Source organism: Myxocyprinus asiaticus, chromosome 19, assembly GCF_019703515.2.
Source record: "Myxocyprinus asiaticus isolate MX2 ecotype Aquarium Trade chromosome 19, UBuf_Myxa_2, whole genome shotgun sequence".
Taxonomy (NCBI): Eukaryota; Metazoa; Chordata; class Actinopteri; order Cypriniformes; family Catostomidae; genus Myxocyprinus; species Myxocyprinus asiaticus.
Window position 1 is genome coordinate 4,572,561 of NC_059362.1, and position 25,498 is coordinate 4,598,058.

The 25,498-nt window shown below is 37.9% G+C and overlaps 3 protein-coding genes across 8 annotated transcripts in view; all 3 read right to left on the reverse strand.

Annotated features, from left to right (window-relative positions):
* Positions 1-25,498, reverse strand: part of pcmt (protein-L-isoaspartate (D-aspartate) O-methyltransferase) — a 623,660-nt gene that overhangs the window by 192,096 nt on the left and 406,066 nt on the right. The gene's annotated exons all lie outside the window — the stretch shown is intronic.
* ankrd6b (ankyrin repeat domain 6b) overlaps positions 1-25,498 on the reverse strand; it is a 72,226-nt gene that overhangs the window by 36,679 nt on the left and 10,049 nt on the right. For 5 of the 6 annotated variants that reach the window (XM_051644840.1, XM_051644839.1, XM_051644837.1 and 2 more), the window contains exon 2: positions 13,539-13,790. In XM_051644840.1, the coding sequence (XP_051500800.1) occupies positions 13,539-13,664 (126 nt within the window). In that variant the 5' untranslated portion in view covers positions 13,665-13,790. Of the gene's footprint in view, positions 1-13,538; positions 13,791-22,728; positions 22,834-25,498 lie in introns of all 6 variants that reach the window. The other variant, XM_051644836.1, reaches the window with a different exon arrangement.
* The window catches only part of LOC127409925 (uncharacterized), a 76,852-nt gene continuing 57,021 nt past the window's right edge, over positions 5,668-25,498 (reverse strand). Inside the window, exon 2 of the mRNA XM_051644912.1 lies at positions 5,668-6,717. Coding sequence (XP_051500872.1) covers positions 6,031-6,660 — 630 coding nt within the window. The 5' untranslated portion in view covers positions 6,661-6,717 and the 3' untranslated portion in view covers positions 5,668-6,030. The remainder of the gene's footprint in view (positions 6,718-25,498) is intronic.

The window sequence follows — 25,498 nt, forward strand, 5'->3', positions numbered from 1 at the left end:
ATCATCTGTTGTAATTATTGAAATGCAGTTTTTCATATTCTGTTTATGTCTCATGAAGTAATAAGATGCAATTGAAACACATCTGTATAATACTTAGAGCAATTTTTGTCCCGTGTTCGCTTATTGCTTAATGAAAATGGCACATTGTTACTTACAGTAGATGATCTCAATTACAAAAAAGCCAGAACACAATGCAATATTGAAATCATCCTTACAAAGTTACATGCTAACTTTGTTAAAAAAAAACTTTCAAATTCTTTGAACTTATCTGTTAGCCAATCGACTCACATGGTGTAAGCTCGTAGGTACTTTGACATGTAATCAGTTAGCCAATCAACTTGGTTCTTTCTTTGTCTAGCATTTAAATTGCTAAGTTTTGCAGAAAAGCTGGTTTCACTGCAGTTCTCACTTTCTGAAAATGCTATTTGTTCAGGTCGTTGCTGGCGTTCTCTTCTATTAGGTCAGCTTTCGGCCAGTCAAGTCAAACTTTATTTCTATAGCACATTTAAAAGCAACAGAAGTTGACTCAAAGTGCTGCACTTCAAACAGTTGAAAAATAATATTTTAAAACACTGTGTGTGTATATATATATATATATATATATATATATATATATATATATATATACACACACACACACTGGTGGCCAAAAGTTTGAAATAATGTACAGATTTTGCTCTTATGGAAAGAAATTGGTACTTTTATTCACCAAAGTGGCATTCAGTGATCACAATGTATAGTCAGGACATTAATAACATGAAAAAGTACTATTACAATTTGAAAAAAAATGTCAGAACCTCTTTAACTACTTCAAAGAATTCTCATCAAAAAATCCTCCATGTGCAGCAATGACAGCTTTGCAGGTCCTTGGCATTCTAGCTGTCAGTCTGTCCAGATACTCAAGTGACATTTCACCCCACGCTTCCTGTAGCACTTGCCATAGATGTGGCTGTCTTGTCAGGCACTTCTCACACATCTTACAGTCTAGCTGATCCCACAAAAGCTCAATGGGGTTAAGATCCATAACACTCTATTCCAATTATCTGTTGTCCAATGTCTGTGTTTCTTTGCCCACTCTAACCTTATCTTTTGTTTTTCTGTTTCAAAAGTGGCTTTTTCTTTGCAATTCTTCCCATAAGGCCTGCACCCCTGAGTCTTCTCTTTACTGTTGTACATGAAACTGGTGTTGAGCGGGTAGAATTCAATGAAGCTGTCAGCTGAGGACATGTGAGGTGTCTATTTCTCAAACTAGAGACTCTGATGTACTTATCCTCTTGTTTAGTTGTACATCTGGCCTTCCACATCTCTTTCTGTCCTTGTCAGAGCCAGTTGTCCTTTGTTTTTGAAGACTGTAGTGTACACCTTTGTATGAAATCTTCCATTTTTTGGCAATTTCAAGCATTGTATAGCCTTCATTCCTCAAAACAATGATTGACTGATGAGTTTCTAGAGAAAGCTGTTTCTTTTTGCCATTTTTGACCTAATATTGACCTTAAGACATGCCAGTCTATTGCATACTGTGGCAACTCAAAAACAAACACAAAGACAATGTTAAGCTTCATTTAACGAACCAAATAACTTTCAGCAGTGTTTTATGTAATGGCAAGTGATTTTCTAGTATCGAATTAGCAATTTAGCATGATTACTCAAGGATGAGGTGTTGGAGTGATGACTGCTGGAAATGGGGCCTGTCTAGATTTGATCCAAAATGACTTTTTTCAAATAGTGATGGTGCTGTTTTTCACATCAGTAATGTCCTGACTATTCTTTGTGATCAGCTGAATGCCACTTTGGTGAATTAAAATACCAATTTCCTTCCGAAACAGCAAAATCTGTACATTATTCCAAACTTTTGGCCGCCAGTGTATACACACACATATACGCATACATACATTTATACATATACGTGTGTGTGTGTGTGTGTGTGTGTGTGTACACACACACACACACACACACACACACACACAACTGGTCATAAGTTTTGAAACACTCATTCTTTATTATAATTTTTTTTTTTTTTTCACATTTTAGAATAATAGTAACATCATCAAAACTATGGAATAACATAAATGGAACTATGGGAATTATGTTGTTACTAAACAAAATCCAAAATAAATCAACTGTGTTATATTTTAGCATCTTCAAAGTAGTCACCCTTTGCCTAGAATTTGCAGACCGGTAGTGTGTGTGTGTGTGTGTGTGTGTATATATATATATATATATATATATATATATATATATATATATATATAGAAACATTTATTTATTTAACTTGCTAATAAATAATAACTATAACTTCTTCCATTAATCTTTCAATATTTTATTCAAACATTTTCTCATAAAAATACTTTACAAATATAAAATTCCCAACATAATAAAATAAAGTGCCAAGAACTAAAAGGCATCTATCAGTAATACAAATGTCCATGAGTCCAACATAAATTCAGCCCAACATAAATAGTGCAAAAAAAAAAAAAAAAAAAAGATTTAGGGCATCATTCACTCAGCATACAATGGCATCCTTTTTATGGAAAAAATCTTGCACACAGCTTTGCCTCTTCCTGAGACACAAAATAAAATTAGTGAAATTTTTTACATGAAATCTATGAATTAACTTTTATCTAATGATACTATTCATCACAAAAGATAAGATTTATGCAGTGTAGACCTAATTAGTAAAGGTGTTGTTTACTATATTCTGCCATTAGTTACCGTGAACAGTGTTGAGTATGATTTACTTCAATGGCTAGTGCCAATTGTAATCGGAAATGCATTTGTATTATTTATTTGCAAAATCGTAACGTTAATGTAAATCTACATCGTTTAGTTTCATAGGTCTATATGCGCATAAACAAACAGCTTACAACTTGCAAATGTGCTGGAAAGTGGCGTTGCCATACTAGTCATTAGGATTGCTCTATGGAGTGTTCGTTGAGTTTTTGTGTGAAACATTACAGATAAGGAGGCAACGACGACTCCCAGGCACTGGCTAACAACCAATAATCCGACAAAACTCACTGTAATAGTCCAAATACTTACGCTGCTGTCTTGTCCTTTTGAGGTCGAAGAGCCCCTGGATGTTTTCTTTGAGATGCTCGTTTATAGCACTTGTGCTGCTGTGGTATTTTACAAAGCATGCAGAGCACCATTTTATTAGGTCTCTGTTTAAAGAGTTCCCACACTTTTGACGATCGGGTTTGAGCTTTTTGGGATAAAGTCTCATTTCATCATGCCCCGGAGCCGGAGCCGCCATCATTGGGAATGAACGTAAACAGTGAGACTCATCGACGCATTCCACGCAAATTGACGTATTTATGTAACCGATGTCATCAATTACGTCAACGCGTCGTTCCGGCCCTAATATATACTGACACACACATCTACATAAAGTTACGGATGCTTTCAATTTATTTATTTATTTATTTATTTTTTATTTTTTTGTCCCTTTTTCTCCCAATTTGGAATGCCCAATTCCCACTACTTAGTAGGTTCTCGTGGTGGCGCGGTTACTCACCTCAATCCGGGTGGCAGAGGACAAGTCTCAGTTGCCTCCACTTCTGAGACCGTCAATCCACGCATCTTATCACGTGCCACCGCGGAGACTCCGCATGTGGAGGCTCATGCTACTCTCCGCGATCCAAGCCCCATTGAGAGCGAGAACCACTAATCGCGACCATGAGGAGGTTACCCTATGTGACTCTACCCTACCTAGCAACCGGGCCAATTTGGTTGCTTAGGAGACCTGGCTGGAGTCACTCAGCACACCCTGGATTCGAACTCACGACTCCAGGGGTGGTAGTCAGCGTCAATACTCGATGAGCTACCCAGCCCCCCATGCTTACAATTACTTACATTTTATCAAGAACAACCATTACAACCTCAAATTCAGTCAAAAGCTAAAGAATATAGATGAGATTTTAGGTTTGATTTAAACTAATGAATCAAAAAGATTTATAAGTTTAATTAGTTTAATTTATTAGACCTAACGTAAAAAGGAAGACTATTCCATAGCTTTGGGGCTGCGACAGAAAAAGCTCAATCCCCTGTAGATTTACACCTAGAGCAGGGAATAGATAAAAGGAGTCAATCGCTTGACCTAAGCAATCTCGGAGCTGAATATGGCTGAAGAAGCTCAGAGATATATTGTGGAGCAAGTCCATGTTGGGCCTTAAAAACAAAAAGCAGAATCTTAAAATCAATCCTGAGCTTGACTGGTAACCAATGAAGGGAGGCTAATACTGGAGTGATGTGTTCACTTTTATTGGTTCCCGTAAGAAACCAAGCTGCAGCATTTTGGATGATCTGTAAAGGCAAGAGGGACGATTGAGGTAGCCAAAAATAAACAAAATTACAGTAGTCAAGGCGAGATGTAATCAGTGCATGAACTATAATTTCTTGGTCCTCACCAGAGAGAAAAGGCTTAACTTTGGCAATGGTTCTCAAATGATATAAAAACAACTCTTTATAACCAAATCTGGCACTAGCACACATAGCTATCTTAAGTCATTCTTTTAAATAAATCCACACATAGCTAGGCTATGTCACTAGTTAAATAATCTTTGGGCCTTCCTGGTCCAGATACAGATTATGAGTCAGGTCACTGGTGTTTAAGCCATTCAGCCAAATTGACAAAGGCACACACAGAGATTTATTTAATCAGCATTACGCCATTCGGCCAGGCTGGCCCAGACACACTTAGCTAGTATACACTCGGTGCACATGACTCAGCAGCAATCAGAATCAGAATCAGCTTTATTGCCAAGTATGCTTACACATATAAGGAATTTGTCTTGGTGACAGGAGCTTCCAGTGTACAACAATACAAAAACAATACAAAAACAGCAAGACATAGATAATAATAAAAAATAAAAAAATAATTATACACATACATACATACACATGAGTAGTGCAAATCTAATACAATCTGTTATGTAAAGTGCAAATACAAATCTGTAATGTACAGTGCAAATGTTTTTTTGTTTTTTTTTAATGAAATGGCAGAAGAGGTTGGATGTGTTGAATAGAAAGACTAAACTCTGTATTGCACATAGTTATTGCTCGCTGGGGCAATTTAACTGTTCATGAGATGGATAGCCTGAGGGAAAAAAACGTTCCTGTGCCTGACGGTTCTGGTGCTCAGAGCTCTGAAGCATCGGCCAGAAGGCAACAGTTCAAAAAGGTAGTGGGCAGGGTGAGTGTGGTCCAGAGTGATTTTCCAGCCTTCTTCCTCACTCTGGAAGTGTATAGTTCTTGAAGAGGGGCAGGGGGCAACCAATAATCCTCTCAGCAGTCCGAACTGACCTTTGTAGTCTTCTGATGTCTGATTTCGTAGCTGAACCAAACCAGACAGTTATTTAAGTGCAGAGGACAGACTCAATGACTGCTGAGTAAAACTGTATCAGCAGCGCCTGTGGCAGGTAGAATTTCCTCAGCTGGCGAAGGAAGTACAACCTCTGCTGGGCCTTTTTCACAATGGAGTCAATGTGTGTCTCCCACTTCAGGTCCTGTGAGATGGTAGTGCCCAGGAACTACCAGGAACTGCAGTTTTGGGGTGTTTCTCCTAAAGTCCACAATGATCTCCACCATTTTGAGCATGTTCATCTCAAGGTTGTTTTGACTGCACCAGACAGCCAGCTGTTCAATCTCCCTTCTTTATGCAGACTCATCATCATCTCGGATGAGGCCGATGACAGTGGTGTCGTCTGCAAACTTCAGGTGCTTGACAGAGGGGTCCTTGGCGATGCAGTCATTGGTGTAGAGGGAGAAGAGTAGTGGGGAGAGCACACATCCCTGGGGGGCACCAGTGCTGATTGTACAGGTGCTAGAAGTGAGTTTCCCCTGTCTCACAAGCTGCTGCCTGTCTGTCAGAAAGCTGGTAATCCACTGACAGATAGACATGGGAACAGAGAGTTGGTGTAATTTATTCTGGAGAACAGCTGGGATGATGGTGTTGAAAGCCGAACTGAAGTCCACAAAAAGGATCCTTGCATATGTCCCTGGTCTGTCCAGATGTTTCAGGATATGATGCAATCATATGTTTACTGCATCATCCTCAGACCTGTTTGCTCGATAAGCAAATTGAAGGGGATCTAGAAAGGGTCCAGTGATGTTCTTCAGGTGGGCCAACACCAGTCTCTCAAATGAATTCATGACCACAGACGTAAGGGCGACAGGTCTGTAGTCATTAAGTCCTGTGATTTTTGGTTTCTTTGGGACAGGAATAATGATTGAGCATTTGAAGCAACATGGGACTTCACACTGCTCCAGTGATCTATTGAAGATCTGTGTGAAGATGGGGGTCAGCTGGTTAGCACAGGATCGAAGACACGCTGGTGAGACGCCATCTGGGCCTGAAGCCTTCCTCGTCTTTTGTTTCCGAAAGACGCGGCTCACATCATCTTCACAGATCTTAAGTGCAGGTTGAGTAGCAGGAGGGGGTAGGAGGGGGGTTGCAGGAGGTGTTGGTGTTTGTGTGAAGTGAAGGTCAGAGTGGGTGTGGGGTGTGAGATTGGGCCTTTCAAATCTGCAGTAGAACACATTCAGGTCGTCAGCCAGTTGTTGGTTCCCTACAGGGTTGGGGGTAGGAGTCCTGTAATTTGTGAGTTGCTTCATGCCACTCCACACTGATGCAGGGTCGTTAGCTGAAAACTTGTTTTTCATCTTCTCAGAGTATCTTCTTTTAGCCACTCTGATTACGCTGTTCAGTGTGTTCCTGGCCTGACTGTACAAGACTTTATCCCCACCCCTGTAAGCATCCTCTTTTGCCTGACGAAGCTGCCTGAGCTCTGCTGTAAACCACGGTTTATCATTGTTGAACTTTAAATAAGTCCTAGTAGGAATGCACATATCCTCACAGAAACTGATATATTATGTAACAGTATCTGTGAGCTCGTCCAGGTCTGTGGCTGCAGCCTCAAAAACACTCCAATCCGTGCAATCGAAGCAGGCTTGTAGTTCCCGCTCTGCTTCACTGGTCCATCTCTTTACATTCCTTACTACTGGCTTGGTTGATTTTAATTTCTGCCTGTATGTTGGAAGAAGATGAACCAGACAGTGATCAGAGAGTCCCAAAGCTGCCCTAGGGACAGAGCGATATACATCCTTTATTGTTGTGTAACAATGATCCAGTATGTTCCTGTCTCTGGTGGGGCATGTGATGTGCTGTTTGTATTTGGGCAGTTCACGTGTGAGATTTGCTTTGTTAAAATCCCCAAGAATAATAACAACTGAGTATTGTTGTTCCATGTCTGTGATTTGGTCAGCCAGCAATACACAAGTCTTGGTAGTAGATTTGCATGTTGAGGGGTTGTGTTTTAAGTTATGCATTTTTGTTTTGGAGGATGCTATTATATGTCATTATCCAGTTTAAATTTGAAGCTAGGCTTTGAAAACATGTATTAGACATGCAATCATGTATAAAACATGCAATATACAGCTATACATTTATTAGACTAGGTGGATTGTGTATGTATTAGAGCAGGATACTTGAATTTTTGCTAGACCTTATGCTGCACAGAGACAAATAGAAGAGTTGTGGTTCAGGTGTAAAATGTGTGAGCCAGCAGAGGTGTTAAAACAAGTTCACGCTTAAACTTAATGTGACCTGTGTAAGAGATTAAGAGAATGTTGTGGTTTTATGAGTAATGAACTACTATGATATAGCGAACGAACAGGGATCAGGTGCCGAAAACTTCAGAGGATGCAAAGCAAGTGGAGGATGAGACAGAAGAGGAAGACCCTGGCAAGGCTACAACAACAGGACAATGGGGAATTAACCAACGATACAGGTAACTTGGGGCTTTTTGACAAATGTATCTTACAGGAAGTAAAGAAGGATAAAAGCAGCTGACAAGAGATGCTCTTCAGATGCTGCCTGCATAAGCGTGCTGAAGGATACTGGATATCAGACTTTAAAAGCAAAAAAAAAAAAAGAAAAAGAAAAAGAAAGGTACAGTAAAAGTAATTTGCTTTCTGGTAAAATAATTATTTTTTGCTTTTCTTGTCTTTATGGACCTTATTGTATTTTAAATGATCCAAAATGACTGTTATATAGTTTACTATACACAACTGTTAAGGCCCAGATATACTGTACTTCATACAAAATCAAAGAATGAATGGGTGTGACATCTGGCCAAAAAGAAGGTAACTTAAAATCATCACCGTGTGGTTAAAACAGCTATTTTTACTGACCTCATGTGAATTCTACTCATAGAATGAGGCATAAAGTCATTGATAACACATTTTAATGTCACATTTGTTAAGGTTTACATGTAGCATCCTCATATTTAAATGCTCCTCTAAATGCCTCCCACAGCCGTGTGGCAGGTGTCTGAATATTCGCAAACTGTATACCGTTGCTCGGCTGTTTAGAACTTCTTTTTACCCCTGAACAAAGAACGAAGAAGAACTTCTCCTGAAGTATATTGGGGCCTTTATACGAAATTATGCTCAGGAGAAATTCAGTTAAAAATGAACGTATCGTATTGTGGCCTCTGTATTGTGATGAGTATCGTATTGTGACGTTGTTGGTGATACCCAGCCCTAGAACCATGTGAAAAAAAAAATAAAATAAAAAAAAATACATTAATAACTTTTTCAACATGTTGGGAAAATCCCTATATGCGCATTTGAGCAGCCTCTTCTTCTTCTGAACTTTGACCTTGAAAGTACTTTTCCACAACTTTTTAATATTGATAAAACAATTACATTAAATCAAGGGACTGACATTTTTTTTTTTTTAATTACTAGTTACTTATTTTGTTTAGATTTTTGCACACTTGTTAGAACTTAAATCAGAATGAGTAAAAAAGTCATAAAAGTGGTGTACCAGAAAAAGGGGACAATGGTTTTTCAAGCAATTGATACTTTCAAATTTGCCCTGGTGGGGCAAAACACTTTCTGATAAAAGTTGGGAAGAACAGTCCTGAAGTTTGACTGGTTGAAGCCCCCTGCTATTATGAAGACTCCCTTAAGATGTGCAGATTGTTGTTTGCTAATGACTGAGTAGAGTTTTTTTTTAGCATTAGTTTAACATTAGCATATCTGGTGGGCTGTATTCTGCAGCTATCACCAACAATGTACACTCCCTCGGTAGGTGTAAGGGCCTTTCAAACAGTGACATGTTTGTACACCAGGCATCGTTCACATAAATGCACAATTTGCACGCTGGATTTGCCACACTCCATCAGTCACTGGATCACTGATTTCCTGAGAAACAGGAAGCAGTGCGTGAGACCAGCCTTATCCATGAAAATAACATGACTGTGGCGAGATTTTTGCAAAATGATGTTACGTGGTTCATTACTTGTATCGCGACTGTTCTAAGGTAAAATATCCACTGTGTGGCGCTAAAAAAAGTGAGTTCTCCCAAACACATGAGGTTTTTGTTGAGGCAATCATGTCATTTTGTGGTGCTTCTATGACACTTTTGTCTCACATGCTCTTCAGTACACTGGTCTGTTGCATCGCAAGTGCAACACTTTATCATTTAAGCTACCGCGTAATTTGAACGTGCCTGAACAAGCTTGTAAATGTAGTTGTTTATGTAAAGCAAATGTTAAAATGTATCTCCTTAGAAGTCATGCTCTATAGTAAAAGTCTTCAGATGTCATAAGATATCGTGTGAGGAACAGGGTAAAAATAAAGTGCTTATAAACTGATAGGGATGGGACGATATGTTTATTGCACGATTCCTTTTGATGTATAATATGACATTCACGATTCTATATCATCTCAATTCTATATAACATAACACTTAAATGACAAAGTGTGACATAAAATGTATGAATTTTAAGAAAAATCAGCAAAATCCACATTATAATTTCTCATCAGAATTTAGTTCACAAATAAGCCTTAATGCTCAAAGGTTCTGTTATATCTTTCTCTATAAGAAAAGATCACAAACTTTTCTTTACTGCATCTGTGCTATGGTGATTAGAATTAATGTTTCTTTTTACTTTTTGATCAACAACTGATGGTAAAGAACAGAAACAGAAAGGATATTAAATGGCATATTACTCAATGAAAGTGGAGTACGTGGATCTCATCTTTCATGGACTTGCATTACATGGAAGAAATGTTCCATTTTAATTTTAAACACTTTTAAGCACTTTTCAACAAAAATAAGGCGATTTTCCAAGTATTTCAATACTAAAATTTCCAAAAGCTAAAATCAAGCACTTCAAGAACCTTGTGCAAATCCTGTAAGTAGTGTAGACATCAACTGAAATTTTAAATTTTAATTCTCCAATCATTACGAAGATTGCCGAGAGTATTGTCATCCAGTCTTCCCGTAACACCTGACTCCCTGCAGTAACGTCATATGTAGGATGCTGTATCTTCTGTCCTCCATCTGCCCTTCCCTCCTGGAATATAAAGACTACCTGCAAAAATACTGTTCACTGGATGTTATTTTTTTCCATTCAGGGTTGGCTACCATTGCTCCAAGGGGATTGTCCCTGTAATAAGTGAAAGTCACTTTACTTTAAGTCACTTTGGATTAAAGCATCTTCAAAATGAAGACTTTCTTAATTATATCTTAAAGAGTATCTGGACAGTTGGCCTACTATTATCCATTTGGATAAACCAATAAAATACAAATCATAAGGCCTGATAATGTAATGTGGTAAAGGTTAAAAACTTTATAAGTTTGGCTTTGTACATACTCTGTTTATTCTGACTGCTCATTGTGTGTCTGGTTCAGTCTCACTTGGAGCGCAAATAGCTGTGTGCATACAGAAAGCATGGCTGGACGTAACACGATGCCTGTTAATATATTATATAAATAAAAAAAAAAATAAATAAAAAAAACCACAGTATATGGCAATATCCAGTTACATCGGCTGAGGGATCGGTGAATATCCTTGCTTTAGTGATTCTGCATTGAAAATTAATTTAATAAATTTAAAAAATGAAAAACTTAAATCAAATACATTTCTAAATTCAAATTGCACTCCAAACGAAAAGAAAAAGCAATTAAAATAATGAAGTGATCAAAAAAATAATATATACTGTATACAAGTAACCATCTTTCCATTTACCGTCAGGCAAGTATCCGTGCAGGTGGAAAATTACTTACACAAATGAAGACATAAAAACAATTATAAATGTAAAAATAATAATTATAATGATGATAATATTCACTGAAATATAAATCATGGTTCGAGGTAAACGTGTTTTTGTATTATTTTATGTTTTAATCACAGATGTATAGGATGTAGAGTTGGTCACAATGACCTGCTCTGTGGAAATAAAGCAAACTAAACTCAAAACACCTCCTGAGCTGAGATGTCTGAGGACATTTGCAGCACTCACAGATGATACTTTTCTGGCAAAAAAAAAAAGTGAGTGAGAACCTTTTACATGCGTGTGTTCCACGAGACTGCACACCTCCGTACAAACAGTGTGTCATACATGCGCATAGACGGCTTTTCTGTCATCTGTTCTTTTACCGATTAACACTTTTTATCGATTCACACAATTCACACACATTTAAAACTACACTTCTCTCTCCACTGCCCCTCCCCGAGAGTCCTCCAAAAAGGTCAAATTGCTGCCCCATTTTTTATTAAATGAATCTTAAGTTGCCTTGCCTTCTACATGACATTTCCTTGAATGCCGCTACCCTCCCCATCTCTGTGCACCGCTTTTGAAATGAGGGTGCTCCAGCCGACTTCCATCCCCTAAGAATAATCTGTCTGCCGATCATAACACTGGCTAGGACCCAATTTTTTATGCATTTATCTTATTTTAATGACCGCCCCATCTCCTAAAATACAGAGTCTGGGGCAAAATGAAATTTTAGTGCCCAATACATCACACATAAAACTCTTAACCCTCAATCAAAATTCTTGGATCTTAACACACCACAAAAAAACATGGGTTGTGTCCCCATCTTCAGATTGGCATCCCCAGCAGGTGGGTGTGCTTTAAGACCAAGCCTATACAATCTAGAGGGGGTCCAATAGAATCAATGTCAAATCTTAAACTGCATAAGGCGCATCCTTGCGTCTCTAGATGCAGACTTGATGTTTTTTAGAATCCTAGCCCACACTCCCTCCTCCAATACCAAGTTTAAATCTTTCTCCCATAATCTCTTGATAAAATTTAAAGCTCCATCCCCCAGACTCTGAATTAGCAGGGAGTAATACACGGATGCCTCATGACCTTTTCCAAAAGCAGTAATCACCACTCCCAGTGTATCTGCCGCTCTAGGGGGTGTATGCTACTTCCAAAAATAGTAAAGAGCAGGTGCGCAGCTGTAAATACCTGAAGAATTGGGACCTGGGAATCCCAAAATGTTGAACCATATTTTCAAAGGATCTCAACACTCCACTCTCATATAGGTCACCGAGCATATTAACCTCCCTCACAATCCACTCTGTCCAGCAAAAAGGGGACTTATTAATACTGTCATCTGTTCTTAATAATATAATAAAGTATGTTTCTTCAAGCGTGTGTCTGTGTGCCATGGGGCAAATTATTGCAATATTAATTTGATAATAATAATAATAATAATAATTTAATACATTAATGGGAAAACGAGCCAAATATCATCTTGACATCATCAAAGGCAGCAGCTATTGCCAATCACTCTGACCATCGTCGATCCCTGAGATCATCGTCTATCGACACAACCCTAATTGACAGAATGTCCCGTTGCCCGTCACAGCTGCTTAGGACAAAAAACTCAGATTAACATAGAAAAGATTATTTTTATTGTGTGTCATTTGGCGTCCGAGTAGAACACGGTGTGACTGTAGCTACTTTCAGCCCCATCTCTCTGTTTGATTGAGGACTCCGCTTCAAACAAAAAAGGCTGGATATTGAAATGCATATATTCTTCCACTACAAACTCTTCAGACATGTTTGTAAGTTCTGCTCCCTGGTTTGTGTGAAGCTATGTTGTTTTTTCTGTTGTTAATATCGCTGGTGGTCCTGTTGAAGCAAAACAAAATGAGTTTTTGCTTGAACGCCCCATCTCGCGCATGCTGTGTAACTACTGTTGCTCTCGTGCAAAGAGCTCTAAAAAGCTTGCATGCGGAACCTCGGAACATGAATACTCAGGATTTCGTTTAGATCTGCATCCTCCTACCTACACTCACTTTACCTACTTGCAGAAGTTTGCAGTCAACCTATATGGTGGAATGATCTTCCCAACTGCTGAACCCCTCTCAGCTCGAAATTCATCTTCCAAAAGACTGAAGTTTAAATGTTTCCTCAATGCTGAGCAACAGATTTTTAGTGGATGTATGAAATCGGTTCCCCTCAAGTTCATACAGGTGTCCTGGCAGAGTAACCAGTGTAGTTCATCACATTCACATTAACTATAGACTTTTCCACTATCATTTGACGACCAGAAAGTGTTACAATTTTATTTTATTTCTTTTTTTTTGCTTGAAAAGTCAGCTTCTAAAAAAATAAATGGCACTTTGTTTGATTGTTTTGTTATATAATTCAAAAGACATTCATGCATTTTTAAGTGTGACGTAAGTGTCCAAATACATATCTATGTTTATAAAAGCAAGCATATCACTAACCTTGGTAACGGCTACCTTGGCCCCTTTGTTGATGAGCTGAACAACATGATCAGTTCGGCCCTTGTGCGAGGCTACAAGGAGACGCTCGGAGAGTGCACGCACAGATGATGCATCCTGCTGTGTCATGAATTAGAAGATGACTGGGGGAGGGGGGAGTTTTTGTGGTCAGAATCAGGAATGGGATGAAAGGAGATAGGAACCATAGATATCCGGCACTTGGAGGGATCGAACCCTCATGTCCTTTGGAAAGGCCTGCAGGAAAACAGGAAGTGATACAACTGTCATAACAGCAGCCACAGAGGACACTGCACATGGTTTCCCATGTGCGGATATGACTGCAGGCAATGTCACACAGAAGAGGAGAGAGGTTTTTGAAGAATACTTTTGCCTGCCTCTCAACAGTTGACAGGTTACACTTAAACTGGCATGGGCGCCATTCCACTTAACATAACTCATGTATCATACACTACACATTGTTATATAAACAAGCAGTCAGTAACATAGGCTTGAAGTACAGTTCCAGAGACAGCTGTGTTATGTAGTCTAATGTTGTACTTCAGGCTTGTGAGACTTCAATAGTTCTTCTTTTATTTTGAGTTTGACATTTAGAACTTGCACATCAGTATAAGAATAATTTAATAACTGCGCCAACTGATGAATAGCGTGTATATTCGAATGTATGAATAGTAGTGTTTTTGATTCACTAAAAAGAACCGGCTCAGAGTAATTCGTTTGAGAATCGGACTATACCAGAAGCACCATATTTTCCGTGTTAAAGATTCAAAAGAACCATATCATTAGAGTCATTAGTTCGGGAATCAGACAATACCATAAGCGTTGTATGTTTTTAGCTGTATAGATTCATAAAGAGTCTTTCATTCAGGAATCAAATACAAAATACACTGTAACGCTGTTTCATGCTGTAGATTCAGTAGAGGGCAGCTGTGCTCCCCAACTGCATTACAGGAAACACTGTCAGAGTATTTTATTACAGTGATCTTCCGCATTGGCATAAAATTGCATGTACAAGAACTGTTAATGGAACCGTAAGTCATGAAAATCATTTGTTGTACTCTCTCTGTTTAATTTAGGGATTCATCAGGATTAACATAAATACTAATTCAAATGGGGTTGATACGTGCATTACCATAAACACTTATATAAATGGGCACAAAACAATTTATCTAGGTGTAATGTAAATTATTTAGAGTCCCACAGCCACTGGGGGTTGCGTCAACTTACTTGAATGAGAAATAAAGCAGCAGCAGCAGCAGCAGCAGCAGCAGCAGCAGCAGCAGCAGCAGCAGCAGCAGCAGCAGCAGCAGCAGCAGCAGCAGCAGCAGCAGCAGCAGCAGCAGCAGCAGCAGCAGCAGCAGCAGCAGCAGCAGCAGCAGCAGCAGCAGCAGCAGCAGCAGCAGCAGCAGCAGCAGCAGCAGCAGCAGCAGCAGCAGCAGCAGCAGCAGCAGCAGCAGCAGCAGCAGCAGCAGCAGCAGCAGCAGCAGCAGCAGCAGCAGCAGCAGCAGCAGCAAATTTATTTCTCATCCAAATCAGCATCAGGAGTGGTGTAGTGGACTAAAGCACTGAACTGGTAAGCAGAAGGTTGTTGGTTCAATCCCCACAGCCACCACCACCACTGTGTCCTTGAGCAAGGCACTTAACTCCAGGTTGCTCCAGGGGAATTGTCCCTGTAATCAGGGCACTGTAAGTTGCTTTGGATAAAAAGCGTTTGCCAAATGCATACATCTGTAATACAGACCTGCTTTTAGTTCATCCGCCAAACCTTAAATAGCATAATTTGAATTATATTGTGAAGTCCAGATTCCAAGCTTTTAATTGACACCTACTTTTTTTCAAGTGAGTAGTTTTTAATTAATGAGCTTGCAGCTCTAGTTTAAATGGTTAAAGTGATAGTTCACCAAAAAAATGTAACTCTCTCATCATTTACTCACCCTCATGTCATTTCAGTATGACTTTCTTTTGCTAAACACAAACAAAGATTTTTAGAAGAATATCTCAGCTCTGTAGGTCAATACAATGTAAGTGAATGGTGACCAGACCTGGCCTCCCCGCCCAATAGGTGCCAATATGCACAAAGAATGCGAATCACAAAAAAACAAATGTAGAATGTGAAAGTGGAGATCTATAGTAAAAAAGGACTTAAATATTCATCTGTTTCTCACCCACACCTATCATATCACTTCTGAAAATATGGATTTAACCACCAGAGTCTTATGGATTACTTTTATGCTGACTTTATATGCATTTTGTTCCTTCAAAGTTCTGTCCACCATTCACTTACATTGTATTGATCTACAGAGTTAAAATATTTTTCCAAAAATCTTCGTTTGTGGTCAGCAGAATAAAAAGTCACACATCTGGTGTGGCATGGGGGTGAGTAAATGAGTGAACTATCCCTTTAAAAGTCAAAAAGTAAAATTATCGGTCTCAGCCCTGAAATTCCATATTGGTGCATCCCAAAGACAATTTGTATCAAATTATAAGAGTGCAAGATAGAAGCATTTTCACTAGTGGTCTCTTTGCACCCCACTGTTCTGTATGTCTTTATTAAATTTCATTTCATATATTTTTTTAATAAAGTTTTTCCTTGTGGTCCATTTATAATCTTAGTCAAGGTTTTTTGCGTCAAATATGTCAAAATATTCATGACTATTGACCACCATAATTTTTCTAGGGTTCCCACTTTTTTCAAGCCACAACTTTCAAGGACATTTTATGTGCCCATCAGGTGAAATATTTACAGTTCCGTACAGTTTAATTCAATTTTATTATCAAAAGGGTGTCTAACCAAATGAATAATTTTTAATAATTACATTTTTCAACATAACTTTGCATTATTTTTTTATCAAATGAAGTGCTTTTATACAAAATCCTTACAGAACAATCCAAAACACTGGAGATATTTTTGTCAAATGAAGTGCTGCACAACAGAACATAAAATTTTTTAGATATTACTTCATCCAAGAACCCGAATCAACAATTAATTCACTTTAACATGTCACAGGACATACTGGACACCCCTTAAACGACATTGCATCACACCCTCTATCAGTCCCTACTGTATTTTATGCCCACACAAACAGATATGTACTTTCTTACATATGTTGTGGGAGTGTGAAAATGTCAAGGTCTTTTGGAAAGATATTTGCTCTAGCTTATCTGAGTTGATTGGTTTTGTTTTTCCTGTTGACCTAATATTACTCCTGTTAAAATACAAAAGATGATTTGGCTTGCTGGCCTAACGGCTGAAAAAAAAAAAAAAAAAGACTGCACAGCGGTGGCTCTCCCCACATACCCTTAGTTTGAAAAATGGTTGACACAACACAGGGATATAATTTTATTGGAGCTTTCCACTGCTCGAAACAATAAGGCAAAATCTTCTACCCTAATAGCTTGGAGTAATGCTGCAGAAACAGTATCTAGGTTATTAAATCCCAAGTAGCTGAACTCATGTACTACTGTGCAGATATGTAGGTGTTTTTATATATATATTTGTGAGGAGGAGGAGGGCGTAGCCGAGCCCTGATGGAGCATGGCTGGCGCTGAATCAGCTGATCAGCAGGAGAGCGAGATAAGTGGCAGCCGGAGACGCCACTTCGAGAGAGAGAGACGCGGCCATGTTGCATGTGTGTCTGTGTCCTTCTGTTTTATGTTGTTTTAAGTTAATTTATGTCATTAATGTTACTGTTCAGTCAGTTCCCACCTCCTCCTTGCCTGTCCTCTAACTGTTACAGTATTTTATTATATTTTTTATATAAATAACTTTATACCCTATATCATATGTACTTTGTAGGGTGGGGGGTGGGGCTGTTTTGCTCTTAAATGCCCTACTGTTTTGTTTGCAACTACAATTGCATTACTATGCCATCTCATAATAAAAACTATTGGTAAAAAAAAAAAAAGAAAAAAGTTAGATATTGCTTTAATATATTATTATTATTATTATTAAATAACCGTAAACACTACTGTATGTGCTGCATGCTTCAGAGCGCTCTGCGCTCTGTTATCTACCACACACACACACACAGCGTGCATGATGATCATGATGTGGTGTTTTCAGTGTATGAGCGGCTGGCTTCACACATTCATTCTGAATGGTGCAGCACATGCAGATTATATATTTTTTCAATTAAACTGCAGCTTTTTGCAAATTAATAATCACACTAGGACATATTATGATTTTAATTTGACTCATTTTGCATTAAAACATTCATTTTTGTCCCAAACATATGAAATGTCATAGTGACTTTTTATTTTAATAGTTAATGCCATTTTTATGACTGGATGCAGTGATTTTGTCCATGTTTTCCCGTCACAGAAATCATAGGGCCTTACATGTGGTAACCGCTGTGTAAGCTGACTCGGATCGTTAAAAAAAAAATATATACAATATATATTTAATTCCCGAGGTGTAAAGGTCGCATCACCATGCGGCCTTAAATAAATAAATGTATTTATAAAAATAAAAAAAGCGGTCCGACCGTTGTCATTGTCTCAAGTTTACAACTTAAATGTTTTTTTTAGTTAACACAACAGCAGTGTTGGAATAAAAAAAAATCATATTTCGCACCGTATCAATACTTAAACTATTTCGTCAGAGTAAAGCAGAGATGACAGCCGATGAGTAGAGACATGACAGGGCTTCTTTCATGGCAGTCAACCATTGATGATGTTTCACAATGCGTAGCTGGCGACAAATACACAAAAACGATACAAATCTGTGCTTGTTAGCGACACAGTCAAACAGTTTACTATACAAAAATATTTTCCAGGACAATTAGGTCTTTTCCATGACTGAAAAACTGCACTGAAAAATTCCAGGTTTTCCAGGACACTTGGGAACCCTGCATGTGACTTGACCAAGTATAAATCCATTTTGGTATTCAGGACACATACATAAACTTTATTTTTCACAAACAGAATTATGTCAACATGCAGAAGTTTGGGAGCCCCGCAATCTGCACGAGAGTGAGTAATAATGGATGAGACACATAAATTGAACACTAACTGCCATATGGGGGTGAAGAGAGCATTCAACAGAAACTGTCAAACATTAAACAGGAAGATTTTGTTACCCGGCATTAGCATAATCACGGAATTGAACTGCAAAATTGTTAAATATGCAGATAACGTGGGAATAGTTGATCAGATTTATATCCATTTGGAAAGACACATTTCTTTGGCCACGTGTACAAGTGCACACCAGTCAGATACCGTTTCACACAGTAATCTGACCACACAACATGGATGAAGTAACTAGAAGTAATAGGCCCTTTAAGACTTCCATGTGAATGTCCTCTTCACATGTGACATGAGTAACAGTGCTTTAGTACATGCTCAAATGAGCTCTTCTAATCAAGAACATCTGGTTTGACACAGAGGAGGTCATATATATTGACAACCTCCGAAATGGCCACAAATACACCATGGTCATATTTCAGGGCAGCTGACAAGATAAGCAAGTGTAGGCACATCTTTACAACTAGCACAACCCCCCCCCAACATTTTTCAGGGATTCTGCAATGGACGGATTTTCAAGTTACATACAAGCCCCTATACATCAGCAAACTGGCCTGTTCACATACTGAGAATTGCTAGTATACCACCTTTAAAGATTTATCAGGCTCAATAATAAGATTTTTTTTTTCTTCTGCTTTTCTAGTCAGATTTAGTAGTTCAGTTTTTTACTTGCCAAATCAATATTTTGATCAAAATGTATTTTCAACATGGCTCCACAACATAAAAAAAACTATGTACATTTTATTTTTAGAAATGCATTTTTATAAGTGCCACAAAACTAATTATATTATCCATTAAATGCTAAGTTTTCTTTAGACAACTTTAATGGAACTCCATAGGGCTTTTCACACTTGAAAAACTTGTTCATATTTCATACTATTTATACTTCACCGTGGGTTAGTACTTAATCTTGGGAATGCAAAAATACAAAGTAAGAAAGGGAGGGACCCTCGCACGCGTTTGCTGCAGCTAGATTATAATGTGATAGCTTGCGACGTAGTAAATCATAAAATATGTGTCACGGTCACGTGTTTATTGTATTATGAAGAAAATCGCCGACATGCAGAGAGAGTTTGTTTTTTGTAAGTTAAAGATGGATCAAAGTGAACATAACGGAGAGAGAGTGTTGTCTTAGCCTTTTATACACAGCAACAACATCAAAACAATTCTGGATTAATCTTTTTTTGGCTTGATTTCCAATATAAATATCTTAAACTCTTTAAAACAATGTACTTTAGCAGCTATACTGCAGAAGAAAAAACTGTTATCGGAGATTGTTAAATACAATATTTAATATGATAAAATATCTAAAAAATCCTTTGTAACAGGGTTCAATGGAAAGGAGGAGGCGAGAACCGGACGAAGCATCAAAGTAATGTTTTTAATAAACAAACATAAAGACACACAAACGTAAACGCATACAGGGCAGCTGCCTGAAGCTCTCTCTCTCCTGAACTGCCACATCTCTCTCCTCGGCTGATTAGCCCGATTGGGGCCCGGGCGTGCATAGTCGCGGCCCGGCCTCGCCCTCCTCTTTGTCACATCCTTAAAACAAGATATGAATATGAGTATATATATTTTTTTTTACTGCAATAGCAGTATGAAAACATACACTTACATATTACATATGCATATTCAAGATAAATTCTCTGAAAGCAAGTCTAAATACCTTATATGTTGCTTCTCAAGTAAATGTATCTTGTAATTAATTTTTAAATAATTTTAAATGGAAAACAAGACCTAAACCTTTAAAATGGAAAACTCTTGATAATATGATTTTTTGCAGTGAATTTTTTACTGAATTAAACTGAATAAAAATCAAAATTTTCCCCCTTGTAATTCAGTGTATGTAATTTAGAGGTATTTTTAAAAGATGATTTTATCCTTTTTATTGATAGCAAGCACGTTAAATACAACCTTTTAAGTCGAGGCACAAGCTGAATAGTCGGTTAAGAGCTAATGATTAATCGTTGTAATAATCATCAGAATAGTCGAATAATCATTCAAATAACCATTAGATTAGTCGATTATCAAAATAATCGTTAGTTGCAGCCCTAATTGAAAAGAAAAAACACTAAATGCTCTTAATTTATTTCTGTTTTTTTATTTCCGTTCTTAGTTTTTATACTTACTGTCACGGTCCTGTCACTCTGTCAGTCTGGGCTTTTGTCTGACATGACTGCGGCATCTTCGTCCCATGTCTGTCTTGTTGTCTGTCTTGTTGTCTGTCTTTGTGCGAGCGCATGGTTTCGGTCGTATTCTCTGCCATGCACACTTCAGTCTGTCTTGTTTCATGTCTGGAGTATGGTGTCTGGGTCCTGACTTCCTGTCTGGTTTGGTTTCGATCTGTGTCTGGATCCAGACACTCATGCTCCATGTCTGTCTGTTATTGATGTGGGTGCATCGCGTTTATGTCATCTTGGCAGCATGTACTCGCATCAATAGTTTATGTCCATCTCTCGCGAACATGGGTGCGCCTCGCATCGCACAGTGATTCACCACTACCCGCGAAGAGCTAACATTGGCAAACATTAGCAGCGAATCAAAAGCTCATTTGCATGTGAAAATAACGAGCTGCAAATTTGCAGCAACTTTGTGGCTTGTTTAGATTTTTTGTAAGGGTAGTCCTGCGGTGTGAATTTTTAAAAGTAATATGAGCTAATAAAAACTATACGATAGTTATAGAAGAATTAGCAAATGCTTTAAAAAATATTTTATTAACACATCACAGGACATGTCAACTTCCCAAAAGTAAAGTACTACCAACATGTTTGACATCCCTCAGAAGTCTTTGGGTCTAATTCACTAATAATTGCATGCTAGTATTCTTACTGTATGTAATGATGTATGTACATAAATTTGTTTTTACCCTCTTTCTAATGTTGATGAATCTGGATTATTCTAAATGAGGGAGTGTATGTCCGCAGTTGACCATGCTGCCATATTTGTGACAAAAAACCAATGTACCTTTAATGTGCTGCACTGCAGAATGCGACAAAACTTGACAAAACCTTTGTTTCTGTTTATAAAGCTTGATAAAGTGATAATGCTGTTTACTTACCAGAGCCAAAATAATGATTTTCTTTCTATAAAACAAAACTTTTGCATTGATGAAGTGATAAAACACTTATTGGTTTTTCATCATTTATTTGGAAAAAGTTCAGCCTAAAGCTTTAAAATTATACCTCAAACATCTTTGACATGTCAGTTGTCAATTAAATTTACACCAACATATAGTCAGATACAATTACATTGAAAATGCATAAAATTAATAACACCTAGACTGTCTAACAGTAATACCTATGTGATAATTGACACAATAAATAAAGAGTTTATATATTCAATGTGTATATACTAAAGTTAGTCAATAAAAATCACATCTTCAGATTATATAGATTATGAAGAAGCACAGGCTTTTATTCATGACATCAGGATGGTCATAAATATGTTGGCTGCGAGGAAAGGCACGTGACTGAAACCAATGAATAAAAGCTGCTGTGCTCAGCTTGTGCATGAACAAATCCCCATTACAAGCCCACTGTCATCTTCACTCTACCTCCTGACAATACCACTAATCACATCACAAACCATAAATACATTACTATGAACATTAATGTCATTTAGGAGATCAGACACACACATCTAAGCATGTGTGTAATTTTGTTATGGATCTGGAAGAGCACTTCAGTAGCGTGACAGTCTACTTAACAAATTTAATCTTCATGACATCATTCTCTGGCATGCAAACAACTAAAAGCCCTGAAATCCATAGGACTGCAACTCTAATGATGTGTTATCATTCAGTTGCCCTAGAGCAGGGGTTTTCAAACTGGGGTCTGGGGCCCCCCAGATGAATGTAATGGGGTGTTAAGGGGTAAGTGGACAATTTAAGAGAAAAAAAAAAAAGTAAACATCTACCGAATTTCACATTACATTTTCATTCGGCTTTCTAAAGACTTCAAATACATTTAAATTTTATTATTTACATTTATATATTTATATAACATTATAGAGGGTAGAACAAAGTACACTGTCAGCTTAAAGTAATTTTTTCCAGAATTTTTTTTTTTGTCAAAACTTTTTGTAATAAAAGTAATAAAAGAGACAATAAGGGCAGGGTGCAAATTATAGGTGGTGTGGGGGTCTGACTCACCAAATTAAAGCTGACGTGTTTCTGTGCCACCCAACGGAATTGCAAAAGTTTTTCAAACAGCATTCTGAATACACCCACTGTCTTCTGATGATTGAACAGATGGTCCTGCCCCCAACAACAGAGAAATAGTGTTTACAGTTTTCAAGAAAATTTATCTACAAATGGCTTATTTGCAAATTGTCTCTGCTAGGGTTGCTCTGATACCAAAATTTTGGCTTTGGTACGATACCAGCCCTGGTACTTCGGTATTGATACTAACTCGATACTTATGCAAACATTTTTTAAAAACTCAGATTTGTGATAGAATTACCCTAGACTCTGAATTAGTAGGGAGTAATACACTGATGCCTCATGATCTTTTCCAAAGGCAGCAATCACCACTCCCAGAGTGTCTGCCACTTTAGGGGTGTGTGCTACTCCCAAAAATAGTACAGAGCAGGTGGCGCAGCTGTAAATACCTGAAGAATTGAGACCTGGGAATCCCAAAATGTTGAACCATATTTTCAAAAGATCTCAACACTCCACTCTCATATAGGTCACCGAGCGTATTAATCTCCCTCACAATCCACTTTTATTTTGAAAGACCTTTGAAGTTCTTCCTGTTTCTGAAGGGTTCGTTATATCAAACTTTCCATGACTCGTGAGCTGAAATCTCCGGTGAAAAATGGCATTTGAGAGTTCACAGCCATTTATACAATAAACACACTGCTCTGTGGCTCTGCAGATGGATACTATTGGACACACTGCATGAAAATCAAGCAGTAGTAGTATGTGCGTGTGCACACGCGCCTGCTTGAAGGAGATGGCAGAGCAGAGTGGAGGCTCTCATTCATTCTGTGGCGTGCAGCGCATGTGAATATATTATTTAATTAAATGGCATCCTTCTGATGTTTAATGATCACACTTGGCCATATCCAGACTTTGTTTTTATTATTTTCAAATAGTCTTTGATTTCACCTCAAAACTCTCACATTACATTACATTTTGCCAATGGCAGCATACTTTAATATGGTACTGAAATTAATAACAAGATGATATCATACCGTTTAAAATGTTTTGGTATCGCAATATTTCGTTAGTACCGGTATACCACTCAACCTTAGTTTGTGTTGCGCAGATGAAAAAGTCATACGAGTCATATGAGAGCATAGGGGTGAGTAATTGATAAGAGAATTATAATTTTTGGGTGAACTATTCCTTTAAGCAGTATTAGTCTCTGGAACACATCTTTGGATTTGTGTCAATGAAGGGGTTCTTGAGCATTACTGATAGTGCTGTGGGGGTCCTTAAGGCAAAAAAGGTTGGGAAATTCTGGATTTATGGTCTCAGAGATGTTTAAGATATTCAAGTACAATAAGTAGCCAACAAAATTAATGATACATGCCAATGTAATTAAAGTACAGCAAAAATGATTTCACTCCACTGACCTGTATACGTCCACTTTTTCAGGCCTTAAAAAAAGCAACCAGCCAGGATTTCTAAATTGCCTCTGTTTTCATATTGAAGTGCTCTCTGCAGTCATCATACATTATCTGTATGCATATTTACAATTTAAAAACCATGTAAACCTAGAACATCAGTTTTCATTTTAACCATCTTTACGTGGCCTTTCTTTCACCCTCTGCTGGGCATGGGACGGTATTTGGTAACATGATAATTAACATGCACAATATTGTTATCGTGGGCACTTCAAAATATCATAACGAATTCTAGATAACCTTTTAGATTGTTTAGATTTTTCTGATCTCAAAGTTGTTTTTTTTCCCCCATCAACGAATCAAGATTCACAACACAACATGTGTGCGGCACAAATGACATGCACACTCTGATGTAAACAAAAGCAACGTGGACAAAAGCATGGCTGAAGCAGGAATGCAGCCAACACTTTATTCGTCTTCTAATAGGGTTATAGTATGGGAGTATTTTGATATATCGGTCGGCCGATATTAGCCTTTCACCGATATATCGGTATCTGCGTATATTTTAACTATATGCGCCCATATGAAAACTTTTTTTCAGAACATATAATGCAGAAAACAATGCTTTAGAATTGGTGTCATAGCGTAGTTTGTCCAGCAGAGCGCGCTCCGACTCCATTGTTTAAAGAGCTGACTGAGCTGACGGTGGCTCTGCAGACAGGGCAGAGATAAACCGTGTGGATTTTAACAATCTCTTCTCCTTAAACTGCTAACTAGTTTGAGAAATACATACTGCAAAGTTAATACAAAATTACCCCATCATTTTATATAACTAATATAACGTTAACCCTGTCCCTGATAAACATGTCACTCGTGTTTATCACATCTGTTTGCTATGTTAGCCAGCTATAGTTTGTCGGTGCATTCAGTAATGTAACATATTGAAAGGTAAACATCAGAGCATCTTTTTGCAGCTCAGCAGACAACGGTGCGGTGGTGGATTGTGTGTGGTGAGTGTTGATTTCACGCTTCGCTGTTGCCTAGCTGGTGAGACACAATGCTGGAAATAAATAAAGTCCATCTTTTACTCTCCATGACGACGAGCTTATAGCTAACTAGCTAATCACGTAGCTACTTTCATTGCTTGTCAGCTGAGTGGAAGCTAATGAGTAAACATGTATTCACCAAACTGTTTTATTCAGGATTCACTGTTTGGTACCCCCTTAAACTGAACAATTCCAGTCGTTGCATTTATAAAATGTAATATTTAGAAGTCTGGTTTTCCAGACATTAAAATAGGATACGTAATAAAAGCAGATTTAATAAATAGTATATTTGTCCTGTGTATAGGA